This window comes from Pecten maximus, chromosome 1, assembly GCF_902652985.1.
Source record: "Pecten maximus chromosome 1, xPecMax1.1, whole genome shotgun sequence".
NCBI classification, from domain to species: Eukaryota; Metazoa; Mollusca; class Bivalvia; order Pectinida; family Pectinidae; genus Pecten; species Pecten maximus.
In genome coordinates, this window is record NC_047015.1 from 38451188 (window position 1) to 38473417 (window position 22230).

The 22230-nt window shown below is 34.8% G+C and overlaps 2 protein-coding genes across 2 annotated transcripts; one reads left to right on the forward strand and one right to left on the reverse strand.

The window, feature by feature from the left end:
* Nucleotides 1-399: 399 nt before the first annotated feature.
* LOC117332950 (high mobility group B protein 6-like) lies at nucleotides 400-12135 on the forward strand. The gene is made up of 10 exons (XM_033892039.1): nucleotides 400-499; nucleotides 1583-1716; nucleotides 3870-3943; nucleotides 4164-4313; nucleotides 4509-4601; nucleotides 5666-5722; nucleotides 7367-7486; nucleotides 8370-8465; nucleotides 9586-9642; nucleotides 10034-12135. The coding sequence occupies exons 1-10, from the start codon at nucleotides 435-437 to the stop codon at nucleotides 10409-10411; spliced, it is 1224 nt and encodes a 407-aa protein (XP_033747930.1). The 5' UTR covers nucleotides 400-434; the 3' UTR covers nucleotides 10412-12135.
* Nucleotides 12136-15607: 3472 nt separating this feature from the next.
* Nucleotides 15608-22008, reverse strand: LOC117332957. Its single transcript, XM_033892050.1, has 4 exons — nucleotides 21901-22008; nucleotides 18554-19077; nucleotides 18235-18300; nucleotides 15608-17542 (listed from the first exon to the last, which is right to left on the reverse strand). Exons 1-4 carry the CDS (start codon nucleotides 21998-22000, stop codon nucleotides 17363-17365), a joined length of 870 nt encoding a protein of 289 aa, XP_033747941.1. The 5' UTR covers nucleotides 22001-22008; the 3' UTR covers nucleotides 15608-17362.
* Between the last annotated feature and the right edge of the window lie 222 nt (nucleotides 22009-22230).

Consider the following 22230-nt stretch of genomic DNA (forward strand, 5'->3'; position numbering starts at 1 on the left):
AATTCCATACTCCCTAGGTCAATTGTATATCAAATTTCAGGTCATTATTAATATTCTATAATGAATAAATAATAAATAATTGTAAACTTTAATTCAAATGATATAATAACCGTTTTCGGCATAAATACGTTATATTATCCTGATTAATATAAATGTTATTGTTAGTGTGTTAAGTGATTCTCCCTTAGAGATAAAAAATAAGCAATGTAGAAAAAAACGAAACAAACTGATGAAATGGTTATTCACGCGTCGAAGATAGGAGAAAATATAGACGCTTCGAAGATGCAAATGGAATTAATTTATTGTTTTATGTACTTTACACTATTTTGTCATCACTGCTGTGCCATCGTAAGAAAGCAAAGCGTATTTCGGTCCGAGATATAGGTGATTCCGAAAGATGTACTTCTTCATAGCGGAAACTCCGAATTGAAAGTATGGCTGCTTACAGTATTGGCAGATGCAGTGGAATTTTCCGCAGTGTTATCAATGCTAATATAAGGTATCATACATATATTTGACAAATGCCCTGATTAATGAGCAATAAAACCAAACAGTTGTATAAAAACAACGGCCTGTCGGCTGATGTACCTTTTGTTTACCCTATTTACAACGTTAGATTATCTGCTAGGCCCTATAACCCGAGTTTCTGCACGTTTGGTGTAGGGCCAGAGCGCACTACTATATATATATGAAAACGTGGAATTATCCGACACCAAACTCCGACACCGTTTGGTGTCGCTAAGAATTTGGTGTAAATGTAATAAAATCGGGTGTGACATAACACCAACCTTACATATATGGATAAATGAGATATTTATTTACCCCAGAACACCAATTTAGTCCCATCTTGGTGTTTTATTCCGTCCGTGGACCCTCGCTTTACACTAGTTAAAATTTCATACTGTTGACCCGCCATTTTGTAAGTGACAGTACCACTAACCGCCCGAATCGGAGCGCGATGGAGCGAAAAGACCACGTATCTTTTATTGTGTTTTTCTTCTTACATCGTTAAAATTAAGAAAACTAAGCTTATTATTTCCCTTAGCCTGTTGTATTCAATTCAAAATTCATTATTTATAAATTATAACTGGTAAAATATATAAAAATAAATGTTGTATTATTTTTCTTTTCACTCCATCGAGCACTGATTAGGGTAATTAGTCCACCAGCTACCTACATAGTTAGCAATATGGCGTCGAGTCGAGTATGAAATTTTGACTCACACTTTAGAAATCAGATAATTATATCTGAAGTATATAGAGGGTTGTGGCCCTTTGTTACATGTTTTATTCCAAAATTGTAAGCATGTTTATCGAGTTATACCGAAAATTTCAAATGAATTCTGAGATTGTCTTAATAATATTATGCATACATGTGCCTTTCCGAAGCCTCTTTCCAAAGCGAAACTTGGGTGAAACGTGTTCAATATTTTTCTCTATATATCTTGATTACTTGCATGTATAATAAAATCGGGGAGAAAGCATTGAAGGAATTTTAACTGTCACATGCTCAATTTTACCTTAGAGTTTACATCAGAGTCAAATTTGAACAGTTGTGTAAATTCTTTGCATGGTTCTTGCAGGCCAGCAATTTGCAATGCTTGGTATGGTACAGTTCAGGATAATGTATCGAAGAAAGAGCAACCATCTAAACCTGCCTCAGCATTTGTTTTGTTTTACAAGGATAAATTACCAATGATAAAGGAGAATAACCCAGGTATGTATACACTGTAAGGTAAAGCTGTGTATAGATACATTACTGACAAGGAAGTCCTAAGTTGCTCATTGCTATTTATTTTTTCTGATATTCCCAAGAACAGAACAGGTTGTATTTTAATTTGCTGGCCACATTTTGCTCTGATTATTAAATTTTTGCATATTTTCATATTGCTGGTACATATACCGGTAAAAGTATTTTGTGGTACATGTAGGTGTACCATATATTTTAATTTAAATAAATACAGTCAAACCTGTATTAAGCGGCCACCCAAGGGACCGACAAATATTGGCTGCTTAAGACAGGTGGCTGCTTAAACCAGGTTGGCCAGGATCGGCCTGTTGCCCAATTCTTTTTTTTCAACAGTTTATTGAATTTATCACATTGTAATGCACTTATTGATATTGATAACAATATACCATGTACAGTGTATTTTGAAATGAAAACCAACAAAGATAAAAGTTTTGATGAATTTGATAAAAATACCTGGTCATGTGATCATTGCGGATGTCTACTTCCGGACAAAATGGCTGCTTATTACAGGACGATACAACAACTCGGGGCAGATTTTTGTGGCCGTTGGCCACGTTAGACAGGTGACCACTTATTTAAGATTATATAGTTTTTCCATCGGGCGGATCACCGACTGGCTGCTTAACGGAGGTGGCCGCTTATTCAAGATGGCTGATAGAGTAGGTTTGACTGTAAAAAGTAATACTGTAAACAGTGGTCCTCAACCTCTTGTTCTTAATGCATAATTTACAGTAAAATAAATGCAAAGAAAAACGAAAGCTTGCCTAGATGTGAAGGATATCACCATTTCTGCACAATAATTGCAAGTTAAAGTGAAGCCTGGACAAATCAAACAGAAAACACTGATTTGTTGTCAAAATTGGTTACTTGTCATTGTTTTTTGGAAGAAACAGTTGAATATCAGATGTCAATGTCACTATTACTGAAGATAACAAAACAATACCTAGACCATGAACTGATTGGGGATGGAAGTATTGTTCAGTAATGCCCTGCATGATTTGTCTACCAGGATGCTGAGTACAAGTTTTGGGTCTTTTATTGTCAGTCATGCTATCATTTAGCAGAATGAAATTGTTTTTGGCTCACTGGGATTAAGTTCAAGGGAGCTATTGCTATAACCACCCCCACCCATCCCACCTGGTGCGGTGTCCATGGACAGCTTGATTATGATTGAAGTTTTTTCGGCATAGCCGTATAATATTCTTTTGGCCCCGGATATGACGCGACAGGAAGCGTTACTGGTCAAGATGAAGTATGTGATTGGTCAATGTAGTGGTAAATGTAAAATGCAGATATCCAGTTAAAAACGAAACAAATTTAAGATTGAATGCAAGCTGAATAAGTGGATGTATCTTTTCAAATGACACATTAATGAAATTAAATTCCTGATTCAAATGCAGTCTTATTATCACCAAAAATGATTCAAACTGATATATAATTTTGTTATCCTTGCTGAAACACATTAGTTCGTTGATTTATTTCATCAGTAGTATTACATTATAACCACCAGCATTAAAACTATGCCATTTATCTTTTCTAAAGATATTTCTTGTTATAAAACAGTGTTTTGTCAATATTATTGAGAATACAACCTAGGTATTTGATGTATGGTCCTTGTGACAAAACCTATCCATTGGTACTATATCTGCAGGCCTGCTGACCTTGACCATGACCTTTGACCTACATTAAGTGAACTTTCAGAAAACTTTTTCCTTGGCCACAGTATGTTTTTCATTGGGGCTTTCATATTTGACGTGTGTTCCTTGATGATCTTTCGTTTGGTACTACATTTATGGACCAGCTGAACTTGACCATGGCCTTTGACTTTTAAAAGCTAATACAAAATTTTATCACACTCATGAGAGTTGTTGTATTCAGACAACTCTTGTTCCCTAGGCCTTTTTAATTGGAATTTTGCCATGTTTTTTCCCCACCCCATCAGACTGCAGTGTGTTTCAGATAGAGGCGCATCTTGCTAGATCAATACTGATATTCTCATTAAATATTCCATGATTGGGTGAGCTATGTTACTCTCAAAAATCTCTTATTTATCTTACATGTTCATATATTGTAAGTAAAAATATTAACTAACCAGTTCTATGTTGCTGAATTCATTACAGGAGAAACTAAAATAGCTGTGCTGTCCAAATTGGCTGGTGAAATGTGGCATAAACTACCAGACAATGAAAGACAGGTAAATCGGCAGTTTGACATAAGGACTTCCTTAATTTAGATAACAGCTCTGATGTATTACTGTTGTACAGTATATATAAAAGTAATCCCTGTGGTATGCTTTGTCACTCTAATCAAACGTAACAATGTCTCATTCAGTGCTAAAAATCTATATTTATTGTTAGATGTTATTGAATTGTTTGCTATGAAATTAAATAAGTAGGAAGTTTTCTGTTTTGTAGAAATATTTAAAATCAAGCCAAGATGCAATGGCCATTTACTCTGAGAAGTTAAAGAACTACACCGCAGGATTGAGCTCTGAACAGCTGGAGGAAATTGCACTAAATGCATGGAGAATGCGTGAAGAAAAGAAGATTAAAAAGGCATACCAGGTGTTAATTTGATTTTATATACCGTAGATTTGTTTTCTAGCTGTATGTACATATATATGCATGATACATAATTAAACTGTGATTGGCTGTTTCCCTGTTAGAAATATTTGGTGCCATTTTCAGATTTGAAAATTCATGCCACATTTTTGTCCAGGTCCACATACATGAATCTAATGTTAATACCTTAATTTACAGGCGGCTTTGTCAAAACATCCTATGCCAAAAAGACCCAAACCTGCTATGTGGGTTTTTGGTGAGACCATTGATAGTAAAAACTGCACATTAAAGGTAAGAATTTCATACAGTATGCAAAATTAGTGATTTACATTTCTGTTTGAGTGACTTAGTTAGAAGAAATGGTCTGGACCCTTATACTATGTATATCAGGTTATTAAGAATTGTTTCATTTGGATGGTTAGTAAATGTGAAAAAACATAGATTATACTTGTATTCATATGTGTGTTGTGATGCTCTTTTAACTGATATTGTAGATATTGAATTTCCTTAACATTTCATGTTACAGCAATCTGAATATTTTGTGAGACTGCTTCAGGCTGGTTAGCTTTCAAATGATACCTTTTGAAGACCTGAGTGTCCAGATTTTTGGGACAAAGCATCTAGTACATTGAATACTAGTTATTATTATAATATCCTGTTCAAAAGATATATTTTTTTTACAAGAGGCCCATGGATCTAATCGGTCACCTGAGTTCTGAACTATTCTGATAGATGATGTTTAGCGCTTTTGCACTATTTAACACATCTCACCCCTGCGAACATGAAAGGGGAAGGTTTATTCACTTGAACATACTTTGAAGCCAATTTGTTCTAGCATGCTTGGTTATTGGGAAGTTGTTTTAAGATTTGAACACATTTGATCCCTGTGACCTTGAAAGTTGGTTTAAGCAATTCATTTGTCCAAACTGGTAGGCCTTCATCCCAGCATGCTACTGGCTCAATATCATGTCAAATCTTTGAAACTCCATAACCATATATATGGCATTGCTTGACATCAAGAGATAAACACAATTCTGATGTAAAAATAGGCCCAGGGGTATTTCCCCACCCCAAGGGACTTAGTTTCTTTAAACACTATCATTTTGAGTCTGGACTTCACCACATATAGCATTGTAAGACATCAGCAAAAAAAAACTATTAACAGGTTGAATATGAACATTGTCTTGATGCTTGCTTAAATCAACCAGGTGAGTGATATAGCCCCTCTTGGCCTCTTCTAAGTTTGTCATAATCATAGACATAACATTATTGTACCTCTTAATAGGCCTAGAATTTGATAGTTTTGACTGCTGAGCTGTTGTTTCTTTAAACATTCTTTGGTTGATTTTATATAGGAGCTGAATCAGAAAGTGAAATCAGGATGGCAGGGGTTGTCTTATGCAGAGAAAGAGGTAAGCATATTGTTTATTCTGAATGTAATAAACATGTAGAAATGATTTAATATTTAAATCAATAAGTTTGATAAAAGTTTAATATTTTAATCCATTAGTTTGATATGCTTATTTTGGAATATTTCTCCAAACCAGCCCTGTTGTTCAACTTTGTTGAAGGTACTTCTAGTCAGTGTGATGTTGAAGGTACTTCTAGTCAGTGTAAATTTCACTTGAAACCATGGCCAGCTCTGTTGGAACAAGTTCTGTACCCTGGTATCCATATTGTTGAAGGCACTTTTGTTTCAAATTTCAGACTTCACTTACTCACATCTTAAAGTATCAGAAAATAAAATAATGTATAGGGTTACATTTGAAACAACTAGGTCAAAGGTCATTGAAATAAATTTTCCTTTATTATGTTAACAAAGTTGTTTTCGGTGACCCAGCATGTTTATGCAATGCAATGTATTTTGTTTAGCGTAATATGAATCATTTCAAGACTTCATTTAGTGCATCACAAAATTTGACATGTTGTGAAAAAATTCTCAAGGACTGCAAGGCTGGTGTCATAATAATCGCCATGCATATTGCTTAACTTATATAAAAGTATTGTCAAGACCCTTACATTAGTTATCAATAGTCTGTGACACCTTAAAACTGATGTGACAACCATGTTTATTGTCGACTTAATGAATGAACTAAAGTCTTTGAGGTGTGAGCAAAAATTTTTATGGTCAATATTTAAGTTAATAAGAGTGCTTGAGAATATATGGCTGATTGTATAGTACTGTTTGAATTACCAGGTAGTCACTCCCTGTTGATTGACCCTGTTTACAAATGTGATGTTTCCTGATTCAGTAGATATTTTGCTGGAATAGTGTGGATGAAATTGCTCAGTTATAAAGGGAAAAAAAATATCTATGGGAAGTATGCATGTTCAGAAATTTGTTAAGTCCTATTGTGGAGGATTGGTAAATCAGAAATTGTAATTTAGAGTAATAAGTATAAGTTTTTGCTATTATTGATTACAGTCGATAATACATTGGTTGATAACAAGTAATTAGTAAATTGGATATTAAAACCCATATTCATTTCTCATGTATTGATGAGGCCAGAGAAAAGAGTGATTTGTTGATCATTGAGATAAATTTATTTTAATGATTAACTGATATACTGTACCATGAATGTGCAAAGAAGAGGATAGGAATGAAAAGTGAGCAACATGCCATTAAATGCAGATTTTTAGCCCACCATCATCAGATGGTGGGCTATTCAAATTGTCTTGCGTCCATGGTCTGTCCGTCCGTCCGCCCCTCCGTCTCAATTCTTGTTATCGCTATTTCCCAGAAAGTACTGAAGGGATCTTTCTCAAATTTCATATGAAGGTTCCCCTTGGTCCCTAGTTGTGCATATTGCATTTTGGGACCAATCGGAAAACAACATGGCCGACAGGTGGTCATCTTCGGAAAACAACATGGCCGACAGGTGGCCATCTTGGATTTTGACAATTTTGGAAGGGTCTTGAGGTGCTTACTAAAGTGGGAATTTTTTGGGGACTCAGGTTTTCTCCAGGGACTGATAGGGACTAATAGGCGGGACCAAAAGCGGACAAATCTACTGAAATATTTCAGTGACCATTAAGGCCTCTTGTTGATTTTAAAGACATATGTTGCTGGCTATGAAGAAAAGATGGAGCGATGGAAGACAGACTTTGGACTATGGGTACAAGACATGGTACTAGATGGTTCCTCTGACTTCATTACTATGCATGAGCTGAAGCAGGTTTGTATTCAACCCATAAGAACACTTTCCCTGTAGAATTGTATTCTTCTGGCATAAACATGTTAGAGATGTAGAGATTCACTGATCTATTGTAAATAATCATCACTAGTATTGATGCATTGTTTGATGGTCTTCGGTAACCTGATAAGAATCTATTGAATGTATTGATTCTGATATTGCACATTTTTGACATTGTCATGCAGGAAAACTTCCAGGTTGAAATATTGTAATAACAACGACAACAGTTATACAGTTTGTATTTAACTTACATTTAATTCACTCACAATGGCTGATTGGCCATGTATCGTGATACTATTATGTACTGTAATTTAATTCACTCACAATTGCTGATTGGCCATGTATCGTGATACTATTATGTACTGTAATTTAATTCACTCACAATTGCTGATTGGCCATGTATCGTGATACTATTATGTACTGTAATTTAATTCACTCACAATTGCTGATTGGCCATGTATCGTGATACTATTATGTACTGTAATTTAATTCACTCACAATTGCTGATTGGCCATGTATCGTGATACTATTATGTACTGTAATTTAATTCACTCACAATTGCTGATTGGCCATGTATTGTGATACTATTATGTACTGTATTGCCCTACCCCTTAAAATTTGCTGATATCACAATGTATGATTACCGTTTTAAGCGTTATACCTCTAGGATGTCAGACAGCAAAGGTGGCCTATTTTTTAGGATAAATGTAGCGTAACATTATGCAATCAACTATGAGTATCTTTCCATGAAAAAAACCGTAGTCAACTATAATCCGATTTTGTTGCATTTAAATGTTTGTATGTAATGTAACAAGGTTTTCTCTTTGGTAAATCATTGAAATTACAACTTTATTTCTTTCATAAGGAGCTGCGAAGACTTGGCATGCCAAAACGTCCAATAACTGCCTTCATGTTATATACAAGAGCATGTCGGATGGAGCAAGGCAACATGTCTATAACAGTAAGTTATGTGTATCATTAAGTTTTTGACAGGATTTCTTGTTTTCATATTATTTAAGGTTTAAAGAGTCAAAGCAAAAAAGGTATTGCAATTTTTTTGGCATCTCAGAACCTATCCAAAATTTTCCATACTATTGATAAAATGCAACAGAAAAGTTTGGAAAAAAAGTTTTTAGTTCTCAGTAAAGTTTAGGAGAACCTATTCTATCCCCAGGCACACTGTCTGGTTAAGGAGAATGATAAAAATCAGCAAAACCTGTCTTTGTTGATTAGGGTTATGTGACAGGAGAGATGATAATACTTTCTTAACTAGGTCTTGTTGATAGTATGGTATTCCTATACTTGCATTAATTTTCAATCCAATTGTTTATTGCACAATTCTATCTTTACATAAGTAATGGATGTTTTTTCTGGTCCATAATTAGGGTTACGATCACGATTAAAGTAAAGTTCAAATCACAATTAACCTATCCATAGTTTGATATTAATTATAGGTGGCAAACCATTAAGATTCACCAAGTGCTTGTATGGAAATACCCACAGCCCTAAGTCCCCCCCCCCCCCTGCCAAAAAAAAAAAACAACAACAACCCTAAAACTTTTGTCAGATTTGCTGATTAATACCCCACTGCTCCCAATGTACACTGAATCCCATTCTCTCCAAAATGCTTGTTAAGAACAAGAGGCCTAGAGGACCTGCATTACTCACCTAGATATTTTAGTGATCATGGCAAAATACTCTCATATAAATTATATTACAAAAAGAAGATTTCTTACATTTTTTAGCTCAATTTCCCCTATACTAGATCTCCTTGGCTCAATAATGCTCCAGACTAAATCATTTTTTCTATTGGGGCCCTCTGGCCCGAGGACCTCGCCCTCCATTTATACAACTTTTTGTCTACTCTGTCCAATAAAGCTCCAGACCAGATTTCATCAAAATCCATTCAATTTTTGAGGTTTATTTTAGATTTTTTAAGGAAATGTTATCGTACCGTGGACAAACAGAAGGGCAGACAACTGACACTGCACCATGGCATAAACTCACCAATCCCTCAGACCATGTCATCTTAGAAAAAAATCCTTGGTTACAATCAGTCTTAACACTTTTGTTTCTTTCAGGAGTTTTCCAAGGAGATGGGATCTCGCTGGAAGCAGTTGAGCGATGAAGAAAAGCAGGTAAATTTCAATATAATCTGCCATATTTCTATTGAATGGATCTGTATCATGGCAGTTTTGTCTTGCTACATTGAAATACAGGAAAGAAGAATAAGGTATCACATTTACAAAAAATTTGCATCAACATCAGTAAATTTGCAGTGATAGGAGTCGTAGACTGGTTACCAGACAGTAATTCTGGTAATCTTAATCTTATCTCCCCGAGTTTGAAAAGAATCTGACAGATCAGTAAAAGATCTCATAAGTCTCATTCATATTTAAAAAATATCATATTCTAAAGACAAGGGCCATTTCAAAGTGTCTGATGTGTACACTGCCACTCAAACTTTTCAAAATTAGAAGATGTTACAGAGAACTACAAATAATTGTGTTTATCCTTCTCTCTGTTTAGGTTTTCAATAAAGAATGGAAAAATGAATGGGACAATTACACGAAGGATATGTCACAATGGAAAGCAAGTCTGAATGAACGCGAAGCTACCTTCTCTGAGCTGGCTCAAAAGATCATTAAGGGAACCCTAGAAAGAGAAATAAAAGCAGCAGAAAAAATGTTGGAAAAACAGAAAGAAAAAGAGAAAATTGCAAAGGAAAAGGAAAAAGAACAAAAGAAACTAATCATGCAAAAGGAAAAGTTAGCCAAGCAAAAGGAAAAAGAGAAGTTAGCGAAACAAAAAGAAAAAGAGAAATTAGCAAAACAGAAAGAAAAAGAAAAATTTGCCAAACAAAAGGCAAAAGAACAAGAGAAGTTAGCCAAAAAAAATCCAAAATAATGGAAATTAGCCAGATAAATGAGACAAAAAGGACATTGGAACATTGAAAGGCATAATTACTACATGATAATACGACATCAGTGGCAAAAGGGACAATGGTTGGGTAGTTGTTACAGAATTGTATGATATCAGTGGTGTACTGTAGCAGTTGTATCAACATCTTCTGTTAATGAACCCAGTATTTTATCTCACCACTGGATAATGAGCCACATTTGTGTTGAGGGCAGTTTCACTTATCTTTTAATCTGTAAAAGATGATGTGTTTGTTAATACTTTAGAATGTAGAACATCATTGTTTTCAAAATAAAAGTTTCTGCATTTGTAATACAGATGATCAAAATTGAATGTATTGCCTGAACCATCTTAGGTGGAACAAGGAGATCAAATATACAGTGTATTTGTGTGGATTATTTGTTCCCTAGCTGTTCAACTGGCATTCGGGACTATAAGCATCCTCTCCATTGTTATGTATGTAATGCCAATTTTTTCAGCCCTTTAGCGACTTCATTCCTCTAGGAATTTTGATTAAATTTTACACAATGTGAAGGGACCATAATATCTTGGTCAAGTTTGAATTTCAGGGGTTTTGGGTCAAGGCCAAGGTCACTGTTACTTTATTAAGTGGGGGAAAGTAGGGGGACATGTATTGTTTTAGCAATACCCAGTATGCTTGTTGAAGTTACCAATTCACAGTGGAAATAAGAGTAATAGAGTTCATGTTTTATTCAACAGACATCTGATAACCATCAACCAATCTGATCATGGTAGTCTCATTAAGATTCACCTATTTGGTATAAGTAAAAAAAGAGTTTTTGTAAAACTATACCAGACAGATCTCAATCTAATTAAAATCTAGATGGTCACCCTTACTCCGTTACATGAACATCTAGCAACATCTCATAAGGGGTCACGTCAGGTTGACCTTTTGGATTAGCCAATCAAATTTCTATTCCAGAACCTTGGAAGTGAATTTTGTATGTCCGAATTAGCATGACTAGAGTACATAGTTTGCATAATATGTCAATTTGTTTCAAGCCATTTCGTCCCACAAATCATTTAGCTATATACATCTGTGCCAAAATGGTTTGCTTCAGATGCATACTGTGACGAAATGTTTTGCTTCAATTACATCGACAATTTGACAATTCGCCCTGAAAGTGAAATACACACATCTCAAAGGTCATCAGAACGTGACCCCTTATGGGATGTTGTTAGATGTTCATGTAACGTAGTGAGAATGACCATCTAGATTTTAATTAGATTGGACAGATCTAGACTTCATGAAAACCAGATAATTCCATCAAATATTATCATAGAAGTAGCCATATAATCAAACTTGTGACTTGTTTGATACAAACAAATCTAAAATTTCTTGAAAAGATGTACTGTCTACATGCGTTGAAAGGCTGAATGTCAAAAACGAGATAAATTTAACATGTTAAACTTTAATGCATTATAATGTTAGAACTAGCTTAAAAAATAACCAGTAATTTTTTTTGCATTTGTAGTGTTACATACAGCTACCATTTAACACTTTAAATATGGTTTTATTACTTTCAGAATTATTTCAATGCATTAAACTTCATCAGATTAACCAATCAGTTGCACCCTATGCATTTAGCATTTCGGAAGAAAATTCTCCATGGAAGTGGGAAATATGCATGAATATTTGTTTGTCCAGAAAATAAAGGCTCAACATATGACAAAAGATGTATGAATTTCAATGAAGGTGTTTGGTTTGCTTCACTCTGCAAAGATTATTGTTTTGGAATTTTAAACAGTTTAATGACAGACTATTATAGTAACATTGACAGAATATCAATGTGTAAAAGAGAACGCCAGTACATATTTGTATTTCTGAAAACCAATATAAACAGAGACAGTATATACATGTATATCAATACTCAATTTGTGCAGTGAACCAACAAATGTTTCAGTGTGCCTCATTCTGTTGCTCATTTGCGTATTCATATTTATGAGATACATACGGTACATTGTTATACATTGCTGCACCTGGTACATTCTGTTGATGTTGAATACAATGTTTGCAGACCTGTTCTGAAAGGTGTAGCACACTGACATGAACGCTGCATTTTTTAGGGGTTTTGATAGTTTTGTCATCTTTGAAAATTGATGAGATAATCCAAAACATCAGTCAATAATGCAGTAAATGGAAAATGACAAGTATAGCTGCTGTGTATTCATAGGTCCAACTTACATTACACGTTAAGTGTTCATCAATCTGGGTCGGTGGCCATGGCAAGGTTGAGGACAGAATTTGTATAACTGGCAAATGATGGTATTCTCTGTAAACTACATGTATCTTCAAAGTTTTAGTAAAAAAAAAAGGATCCTTTGTTATTGCTTTTCCTGGAATAGTCAATACAAAGCCATATTTGGACAGTGCAGGAAGTGCCATTGTGTATTCGAATGCAGGACCCATAATATCATACCTAAAGGACATAAAAATGGTATAAGATATATACTTATGAATCTCTATAAAATAAAAAAATAGTGTCACCTCATGTGTAGTGTCTCTCTGGTGTTAGCTACACACCCATTGCCAACACAATAACAGTAATCTACTGTCGTTTTGATTCCCTCCAGAAATCTGGCATTGTCGGCCATGCTGTAATGTCATTGAATGTACAAATTTATTTGGTCTGTTATTTTAGACATTTTTAGGTCACCTGAGACGAAGTGACCTATTCTAATCGCCTTTTGTCCGTCGTCTTCCGTCGTGCGTCCGTAAACTTTTTACATTTTCGACTTCTTCTCCAAAACCACTGAACAAAATTCAATGAAATTTGGCAGAAAGTTACTATGGCTGAAGGTCAACCAAAATTGTGAATTATATGGTCCCCACCCCCCAGGGGCCTGAGGGGTGGGGCCAAAAAGGGTCAAATTGACTTTAACTTCAAAAATCTTCTCTACTCTCAGATATGGTGGAGTCACAAACTCTTTATAGATGAAAGGGTCTTGTGGTGCTTTACCAAAAATTGTGAATTGCATGACCCTGGGGTCTCACGTTTGCCCCTGGGGAGGGGGTAAACTTTACTATAGTTTATATAGAGAAATCACATTTTTGACTATTATTTATTGGATTTGTATTGGAATTTATTCTAACCTGGTTAATATTATCAGTGTTGGATAACAGTTTGATAGTACGCATATGTTGGCCCTGACTGACCCCCAGGGGCTGATGAGCGGGGCTAAAAAGTGTCACATTGACTGAAATTTAAAAAATCTTCTTCTCTACTCTCATATTTGGTAGAATCAAAAACTCTCCATAGATGGAAGGGTCTTATGGTGGTTTACCAAAATTGTGAATTTAATGACACTGGGGTCTCGTGTTTTGCCCCTGGGGAGGGAGTAAACTTTACTTTAGTTTATATAGGGAAATCACATTTTTGGCTATTATTTATTAGATTTGTATTGGAATTTATTCAAACCTGGTTAACATTATCAGCGTTTGATAACAGTTTGATAGTACGCATATGTTGGCCCTGACTGACCTCAGGGGCTGATGGGCGGGGCTAAAAGGGTCAAATTGACTGAAATTTCAAAATCTTATTCTCAATACCTTTATAAGATAGAATCAAACACTTTTCATAGAAGGAATGGTTTTATGGTGTTTTACTTAAATTGTGAATTTCATGACCCTGCGGTTTCACATTTGCCCCTTGGGAGAGAGTAAACTTTGCAATAGTTTATATAGGGAATTCATATTTTTGACAATCATTTGTTTTATGTCTATTGGAATTCATTTTAACTTTCTTAAAATTATCAGCAAGGGATGTCAGCTTAATATGCACATGTTGGCCCTGACTGACCCCAAGGACTGATGGGTGGGGCCAAAAAGGGTCAATTACATTAACTGAAATATTTCAAATCTCAGGTGACCGTTAAGGCCCGTTGGGCCTCTTGTAATGTGTTAAAAGAATAGCTACAACTTTAAACTTATAAAGCTCTTTATCACATTATTTTTTTGTGTTGCCAGCAGGTGGCATATAGGTATCACTATATCAGAGGCACTGTTGATGTCGTCATTGTCCACACAGATATTTCCATGCGATAACTCAAGTTCCCTTGATAACTCAACATAATGCAGATCTTCCTCATCAAAAGTGCTCGCTTGGGATTTCTTCTTAGATCTGAAGGTCACAGGTCAAGGTCATTGTAACTAAAAATAGAAAATTTTCCCCATGAGATAACTCGGTTTCCTTGGACTGATAAAACCCAAACTTCATGCAGGTATTCCTTACTGAAAGTGCTTCCTTGGGATTGCCTTTCAGGTCTGAAGGTCAAGGTCGTATATGTCACTGTTACTAAATACAGAAAATTCATTTCCTTGTGATCAGTTCCTTTCGGCCCATCAAACCAAATTTCCATCCAGTTTTTCCTTACTACAAGTGCTTGGATGGGATTGTATTTTTACTGGCCCAAGGGTCAAGGTCACTGAAACTATAAATAGAAAAATCAGTTTCCATGCAATAAATCCAGTTCTCTTGGGCTGATCAAGTTTAACTTTTTTGAGGTGCTGTTTTACCGAAAGATCCTGCTCTGTATTGCTGAATTTCGAGCATATTTGAGTGATGCTGATCTTGCTTACTTTTAAAATGATTTCTTGTAGTGAAAAATATATCTATTTCTTCATGACCACCCAACTTACTGCGCAGGTGACACATCCACTTTTGGGAATTTTGCTTTAATCATTGAATGCGTATCATGGCAAGAACAAATATAATGCGTTATCTCACATGTGACATGAACAGCCTTTTATAATATGCATACCATTTACGGATTACATTTGATTGTATACACTCCAGCAAAACAAATTACATATTGATATTGCCTCGAACAACATAACATATGACTATATAGAATGTGAATAGGAAGATGTATATAACTTTTAAAACAAGAGGATCAATAAAACTCCGTATTTCAAGGCAGCCATACTAGTTCTTCATGTATACATATTAAAAGTATTTGTTTAATAACTGCAATTAATACCACACTATGTACCAGTATATCAATTTGATTGATCTGATGTAACAAATCCAATTCTTTTCTTTTGTGAGTACAGGTACAAATAATACAACCAGATGTTTTTTTATACTAAATCAAAATATTTATTAGATTTTATTTCTATAATATAAAACAGCATGCAAATACAGAAACATGTACATATTTTGACAAAAAATGTCATGTACATGTATTTCTACATTACCTACATACATACATACAGGTATTATTGGATTGATATACTGCTGCTGTGGGATCGCTCTGGTGTTCCTGCATCAGATTCGAATAATTCTGAAGCATTAAAATGGTGAATTTCACTTTTGTCATTTGATAACTATATAAACAAAAAGAAAATTTATCAAATTGTGGAATCTTTTTCTGTTATGAAGGATCTATACCATTTCCTGTTATCTAGTACATTGTAGATGTAAGATGATTTATAATATACACATGAATTGCATTATCTGCCCTCATTGCATTGGCTGTCGAGCTATCACTTGACAAAGTGAAATGAAGGGAAGTAACTCTGATAGGGAAGAACTAGGCACATTCCTGACACACTGACCTCATATTAGATATTCATAATAACAGATTATGGCGTGTGGGTTGGGAATTTTCACCGAGCTCCTTGGATAACAGTCACAAGTTTCCAGGCTCGGCTAGGTACACTGTCACCAAGTTCCTTGGATAACGGTCACAACTTTCCAGGCTCAGCTAGGTACACTGTATGTGTATAGAGCAGCAGTACAATAAGTTTTATAATTTTTGGCAGGTTACTTGCTGTACAACTATACAACCATGATCCTCTGGTAAACACAAAACATAATGTCACAACCAGAACAAAATTGACAATTCTTCAATAAAATGCTCTTGGTAGGGTATTTATCCAACAGAAAATGGAGTGAACTGAGTGGTTTTCTGTAAAAAATCCATTTGTTTGGCAATTACAGGGGACCTTATTAAAATTTTCAGATATATCAAGTTTCTTTTACATTTTGAGCTATTTGACTTTCAATCAGTTTAATATAATGATCACAGGAAAGGGCTGTGTTATTAAATGACAGGAGCATACAGAAATTTTTTTATCTAATACAGAAAATTTTTATAGGATTTTTCATATCGCAGCTGTTTTAGATTAACAAGTACATCTCAATCTGTACACTTTTACTTAGTATGAATCTGAATGTTATTCAATGATTTATTTTCATGACACAACACTTTTCAATTTACCCAGTGTAAGATATGCAGTAAAGTGGATACTATGGTTCCTGGAAGTGCACAATCATTGCTGAATGCAAAACGTGTTAGATAGCTTATATTTTTAACTGTGTTCAACTGCATATAGCGAAAAAGCAAGCATTAGCAAATTTTTCTTGGGCTTATGGTCCCATGTCATGATAAAATACATATAATATCGATCCATATGCGTAAATTTATAGAGATACTAAAATATTAAGTACCTACAAGTATTCAAAACAGTAAAAACAGTTTTTTACCAAACACCTTAGCTATAAGGTACACCTATTACATATTGTTCAAGAACCAACAAATTCACATGTTTTACACTGTAATCTATGTACACCCAAAATAAGTTCCATATTGGATTGACTGACCCTTTGATCTCCATCAAATTGAGTTTTTGTCAAGCAATTGGAAAGACTTTCATGACCTGCATGACATTTACTAGTGTACAGTATTATGAAATATTACAATTAAAAAGTAGACAAACCAGACTTGTTCGACTCGAAGGAATCACAACACTAAATTGATATGTCAAGAGAAATAACTCTGGATTCCACAGGTTCACACATTCCTTTGTAGTTGACTAGTAACACCTTGACTTTCCACATCTTTTTTTTCTTCATTTAGCTTATTATGCTAGTCAATATATTATATAAATATCTCTATAACAAAACAAACACAACACTATGATCCCTCTTGTGTAATGAGCATATTGCTGCAGAAGAATGCAAACAGGTAGACAGAGAAGTCCTCATATATTCCTGCTACGTTGCCCATGATTTTATTATAGGTGGCGATCACCTCCGGTTTTAAACCACACAACATCAAGGCACTAGACATTGCTGTTCCTTTGTAGGGCATATCCTGGAAACAGATAAACACAATTACATACTTTTCAATTTTAGTCTGAATGATTCAACGTAGCAAGCAATTCAGACTAGCATTAGCTACGTAAATGTACCCTTGTAGAGCTCTTTCTAAAGTCTTTTAAAACTGTTGTTAAAATTATTAAGTTAATTACATACAATCATACCTAAATTCTCTTTGTTATATAACCTACATGTTAACAAAAATGTATCTCAATATTTCTCCTTCATATAACGACAGATGATAGAAGAATACATTTATCATTACCAAACAGTAGTCAGATGTATATACTGCTGTTAAAATTGAAATAAATATTCCAGGGATCACAACTAAACAAGAATTGCCACCTGTGAGAGGGTTGAAATTTGGTATTCTTTTTTAAAAAAAACATGTAAAAGGTCATGGTCAGCAGGTCTGCAAATGTAGTACCAAAGTAAAGGCCTAGTCACAAGGAACACGCATGTCAAATACCTAGGCAGCATTTTGATTAGTATTAGTATTAACACTGTTATATAAGTTTAACCTAGCTGTCTATGGATGGATTATAGCAAAATTAAAGCTCCCCTTTACTTGTCCAGGCAAGCTAAAAATCAATGCTGAAATTTGTTTTACAGGTTGACATAATGAAACCACAAATATAATATGAAACTGAATTATAAATCAATTAAGGGGAAAGCTTAGAGTTTTACCTTGACAAATGTCATCTTGTAGTAATACAATGCTCCCTGTAGTACTGCAAATGGTAGGATGATTGTCTGAAAAGGAAAGCAAAGTAGGTTTTTCACTTTGAGAGAATATGATATTGTCAGGAAATAATGAAACGATTGTCATGAAAAATCTATCAGTCACTATTTACTTTGTTGCAAAAAATACTATGCTTTTTAATGATAATTTTCTCGATATTGACCACAGGAAAACAAAAAGAGGCAGTAATTGTATATTACACTGTATAAAACACTCCATCTTTTAATTTGTAAGTAATTAATATGGAACAGCATCAAATTTTACCTGAAAATAAAAGAGACCTATCCCCAATTGCAGCACAACTCTGGACAGAATTGCAACAAAAACACAGCCGGCCAGCCTAAGGAGATTAAGCTGGTGCTGTGGAGATCGCTCTGAAGTGGACTTTAGTTGGGAGTCTTCAACAGATGATGGCACTTTACTAGATTTTTTACTGTCTGATGGTATCGATGATTGCTGAATCTTAACTGTGTTCCTTGTAGCTCTGTGACGTAAATTGTCTGTATCCGATTGTGAAGAATGAAGTCTGTCAGGGGTCTGAATGCATGGTGTGGAAGTATTTTCTCCAGCTCCAATATTTACAGTGTTACCAAGGATAACAGTTTCTATGTCCGGGTCTCTGGTCTTATTATTGGATAGATCTAATATATCAGCATCATCATTTTTCTTTTCTTTAGTGACTGCAGGTGTTACATCATTGTTTGCGTGAATTTCCTGCTGTGCTGGTGCTGGTTCTTGAACTTTAAAATTATTTACGGCACTGGCTGTTTTTGATGTCAAATCATCACCTAAAAAATCAACAGAAAATTGATGTACAAACAATGTATATATAAGTAATAAACCTTGAGGAAAACCTTATCTTCAAACCATAACTTGATTCCTTGATAATTAAAGTTTGACTTACTGGTATACTGTATTTGTGCACATTTACCATGCAACACTGTCTTCAAAACACTGTTGACCTGCCATTTAGTAAGTGACGGTTCAACTAATCACCGAATCGGAGCACAATGGACCAAAAAGACCAAATATCATCTATTTTGTTTTTCTTCCTACAAATAGTTTAAATCAAGAAAACTATATAAGTTTATTTTTTCCCCAAAACCTGTTATACTGTAAAAGTACTTATTTTAGCGCAGTCAAATTTTAGCGCAAACACGGAAAATTGTAAAATATGATTTATTAGCGTGGACGGGAATTAGCGCAGTCGTCCCGACTACGCTAAAAAAAATCCGGAAAATATTTCAGTTCTAAAATTAGGCACTGACAGACGACCCGTGTTCTAAAATTAGACATCGACTAAACATGCGACCACTGATAGATGTATGAATAGACGACCCGTGTTCTACAGATAAGTCACTAGTGAACTGTTTTCATTAAAATTACATGTGAGTTGTAGTTGTTATGTTATTTATTATCTTCCCAAAGCCGATTTCAGTATTCTGAATTTCACCATGTTGAAAAGATGGTTAGTGTTGGCTGTCAATTCCCCACCGCCATCGGCAACTTTATCAGAGGTGTTGGTAATAAAAGTTGAGTTTACAGAGAGTATTTTTTTGTGATTAGTCTAAACAAACATTCTATCCAGCTATTGGGCTGTTCTACGACTTCAATAGGGCATATCAGGTATTACCTGTGTTGGATATATTCCCCCTGTTTGATACCAATGGAATATTCTAGCTAGTAGTGGTATCGACAAATGATGGCCGCCGGCTTGCATTGACTACCGTTATACGTAATTTAAATTCAAAATTTTAGCGCTGTACATGAATTAGCGTTCCACAAAGAGCGCGAAAAGTGCTAAAATTAAACTACCGCTAAAATAAGTACGTTTACAGTATTTAATACAAGAATACATTATTTACAAATTATAAGCGGTAAACTATCTGGCAGGTCAACAGTTTATCCATATATATAAGGCAGGTGTTATGTCACACCCGATTTAATTGTGTTTGCACCAAATCTTAGCGACACCAAACAGTGTTGGAGAGTTCCACATTTTCGTGTAGTAGTGCGTTCTTGCCCTACACTACTTCAGCTAGCTAAAGGTCTCTGGCTATTTTTTGGTTCTGATGCCAACTGACCTTCAGCAACCGAACCCTATTTGACACTGTGCAAGTTCTGCCCTAAAATCAGGGTGGAAAGAAAGAGAAGATAATATCGGTATTTATTACATTTTTACCAGTGAAATATCAAAAATTATTCAATCTATAAAAGTGATATTTTTCACTAGTGAAAAATATCACTTTTGCTGATTTGACCAATCAAATTAATGATTAGAAAATACCAAAATAATTGACCAATCAGAGAGCCCGACATATATCTCAGCACCTGGACAGGGGGAGCTATATTTTTTACTTACAAATGATCGCTGTAGGCCTAGTTAGCATATACGGGCCGGGGGTAGGTTTTTCGTTGATAAAAAATGTAATAAACAGAATATCTAACAGTGTCTTCAGTAATACCAAATATATTTCACTCGTGTGGCTAATATTTTGATATTTTTCACTCGTGCTGCTCACGAGTGAAAAATATCAAAATATTAGCCACACGAGTGAAATATATTTGGTATTACTGAAGACACTTAGATATCCTCTATTCATAAGTCTAAACTTGGTGGTGTAATTACAGTTTAGGTATTATATATATATCCCATTTATACAGTCCAATCACTATTTCACACCAAATTCATAATACTTGACACAAAACAAGTTGGTTGTAAAAAATACAGAATGTGTGTACCAAGTGGAACACATATATAAAGTACAAAGGTTATAGCTTTTGGTTTGTTTTTTGCTTTATATTTCATTTTTGTATTTACCGCGCTGCCATTTTCAATCCGAGTTGTTACCGGAATGAAGCCTGGAAATGTAAATAATATAGTGATTGTGTGTCTTTGAGTGCTATTTTAGTGGATTAAATGATGGATTCATGAAAACAGGCAATAGCATGACATTGTTAAACACTCAACGTAAATAAGCTACTTGACATCATTAAAATTCTGATGCAATCTGTGCAGTGTAAATCCATCTTGGGAAGTTAGAGGTTACACGGCACCTGTCACATCTCGCCATGTTATCCTCTAACATTGTTGGAGTAGCGTCCTACACCAGACATACATGTACAAAGTGTATATGATATCAGGGCCAGAGGAAACACGGGCTAACATGAAGCATTTACATGTACAATGACCAAGCCATTTCACAAGCTGTACTGGTTTTCCATACCATTCAGTATCAAATCAACCGTGACATGGAACATATATGGGGAACCTGGCATGTTACTATCTAGAAATGAAAAATCACAAGAGAATTCTGAATAATGTAGCTATAGGCGCAAGTGTCTTTGCTGGTTGCGTCATAAATACATTAGTTAGCGACTAATATGCAGCAGTCGTTTGTATCCTTATTTTATGTTCCTGGGTGTTGTAAAATGAACGCACTGTACTGTATATTCTATATATCTGTATACAATGTAATAGCCAATACCGTATGCTAAATTTAGATAAAATCAACCAACCTTCCAGGCCTTTATCTATCTTAAATAATAATATATGAAAATATACCAAATGGACATGTTCATCATATAAGAAAACAAAAGTTTCAGCACACCTTCGGTGTCTTTAAGCCCGTACAATATATTCATGCGTTTTTCGCGGTTCTGCAATATCTTTCTACTTCTTGCTTCTCTTCGTGCTTCGATGTCCGCCATTTTGAAAAAGTCGTATTACCTTTTAGTTTCGGATTATTTCTGATACATTTTTATACATCTTCCATGCAATTTGTTCAATTCATATACTTATGTTCGAAATAGATTTAAACAATTAAAATGCTACATGTGTTGGAATTCATTTTTTTTCTTATTTTTGTCAAATGAAAACAAATTTACGAAAATACAGTCAATATATTACTGTTAACTTCCGCCATAATGTAACTTTCATT

Excerpts from the sequence above, each read along its gene's own strand:
- LOC117332957 (XM_033892050.1), bottom strand. The coding sequence starts at position 22,000 with ATGGCGGACATCGAAGCACGAAGAGAAGCAAGAAGTAGAAAGATATTG. Across the intron at positions 19,078-21,900 it reads CGGGCTTAAAGACACCGAAG|GTGATGATTTGACATCAAAA; the intron begins GTGTGCTGAAAC and ends TTGATTTTTTAG. Across the intron at positions 18,301-18,553 it reads TAGGTCTCTTTTATTTTCAG|ACAATCATCCTACCATTTGC; the intron begins GTAAAATTTGAT and ends TTTCCTTTTCAG.
- LOC117332950 (XM_033892039.1), top strand. The coding sequence starts at position 435 with ATGGCTGCTTACAGTATTGGCAGATGCAGTGGAATTTTCCGCAGTGTT. Across the intron at positions 4,602-5,665 it reads GTAAAAACTGCACATTAAAG|GAGCTGAATCAGAAAGTGAA; the intron begins GTAAGAATTTCA and ends GATTTTATATAG. Across the intron at positions 5,723-7,366 it reads TGTCTTATGCAGAGAAAGAG|ACATATGTTGCTGGCTATGA; the intron begins GTAAGCATATTG and ends TTGATTTTAAAG.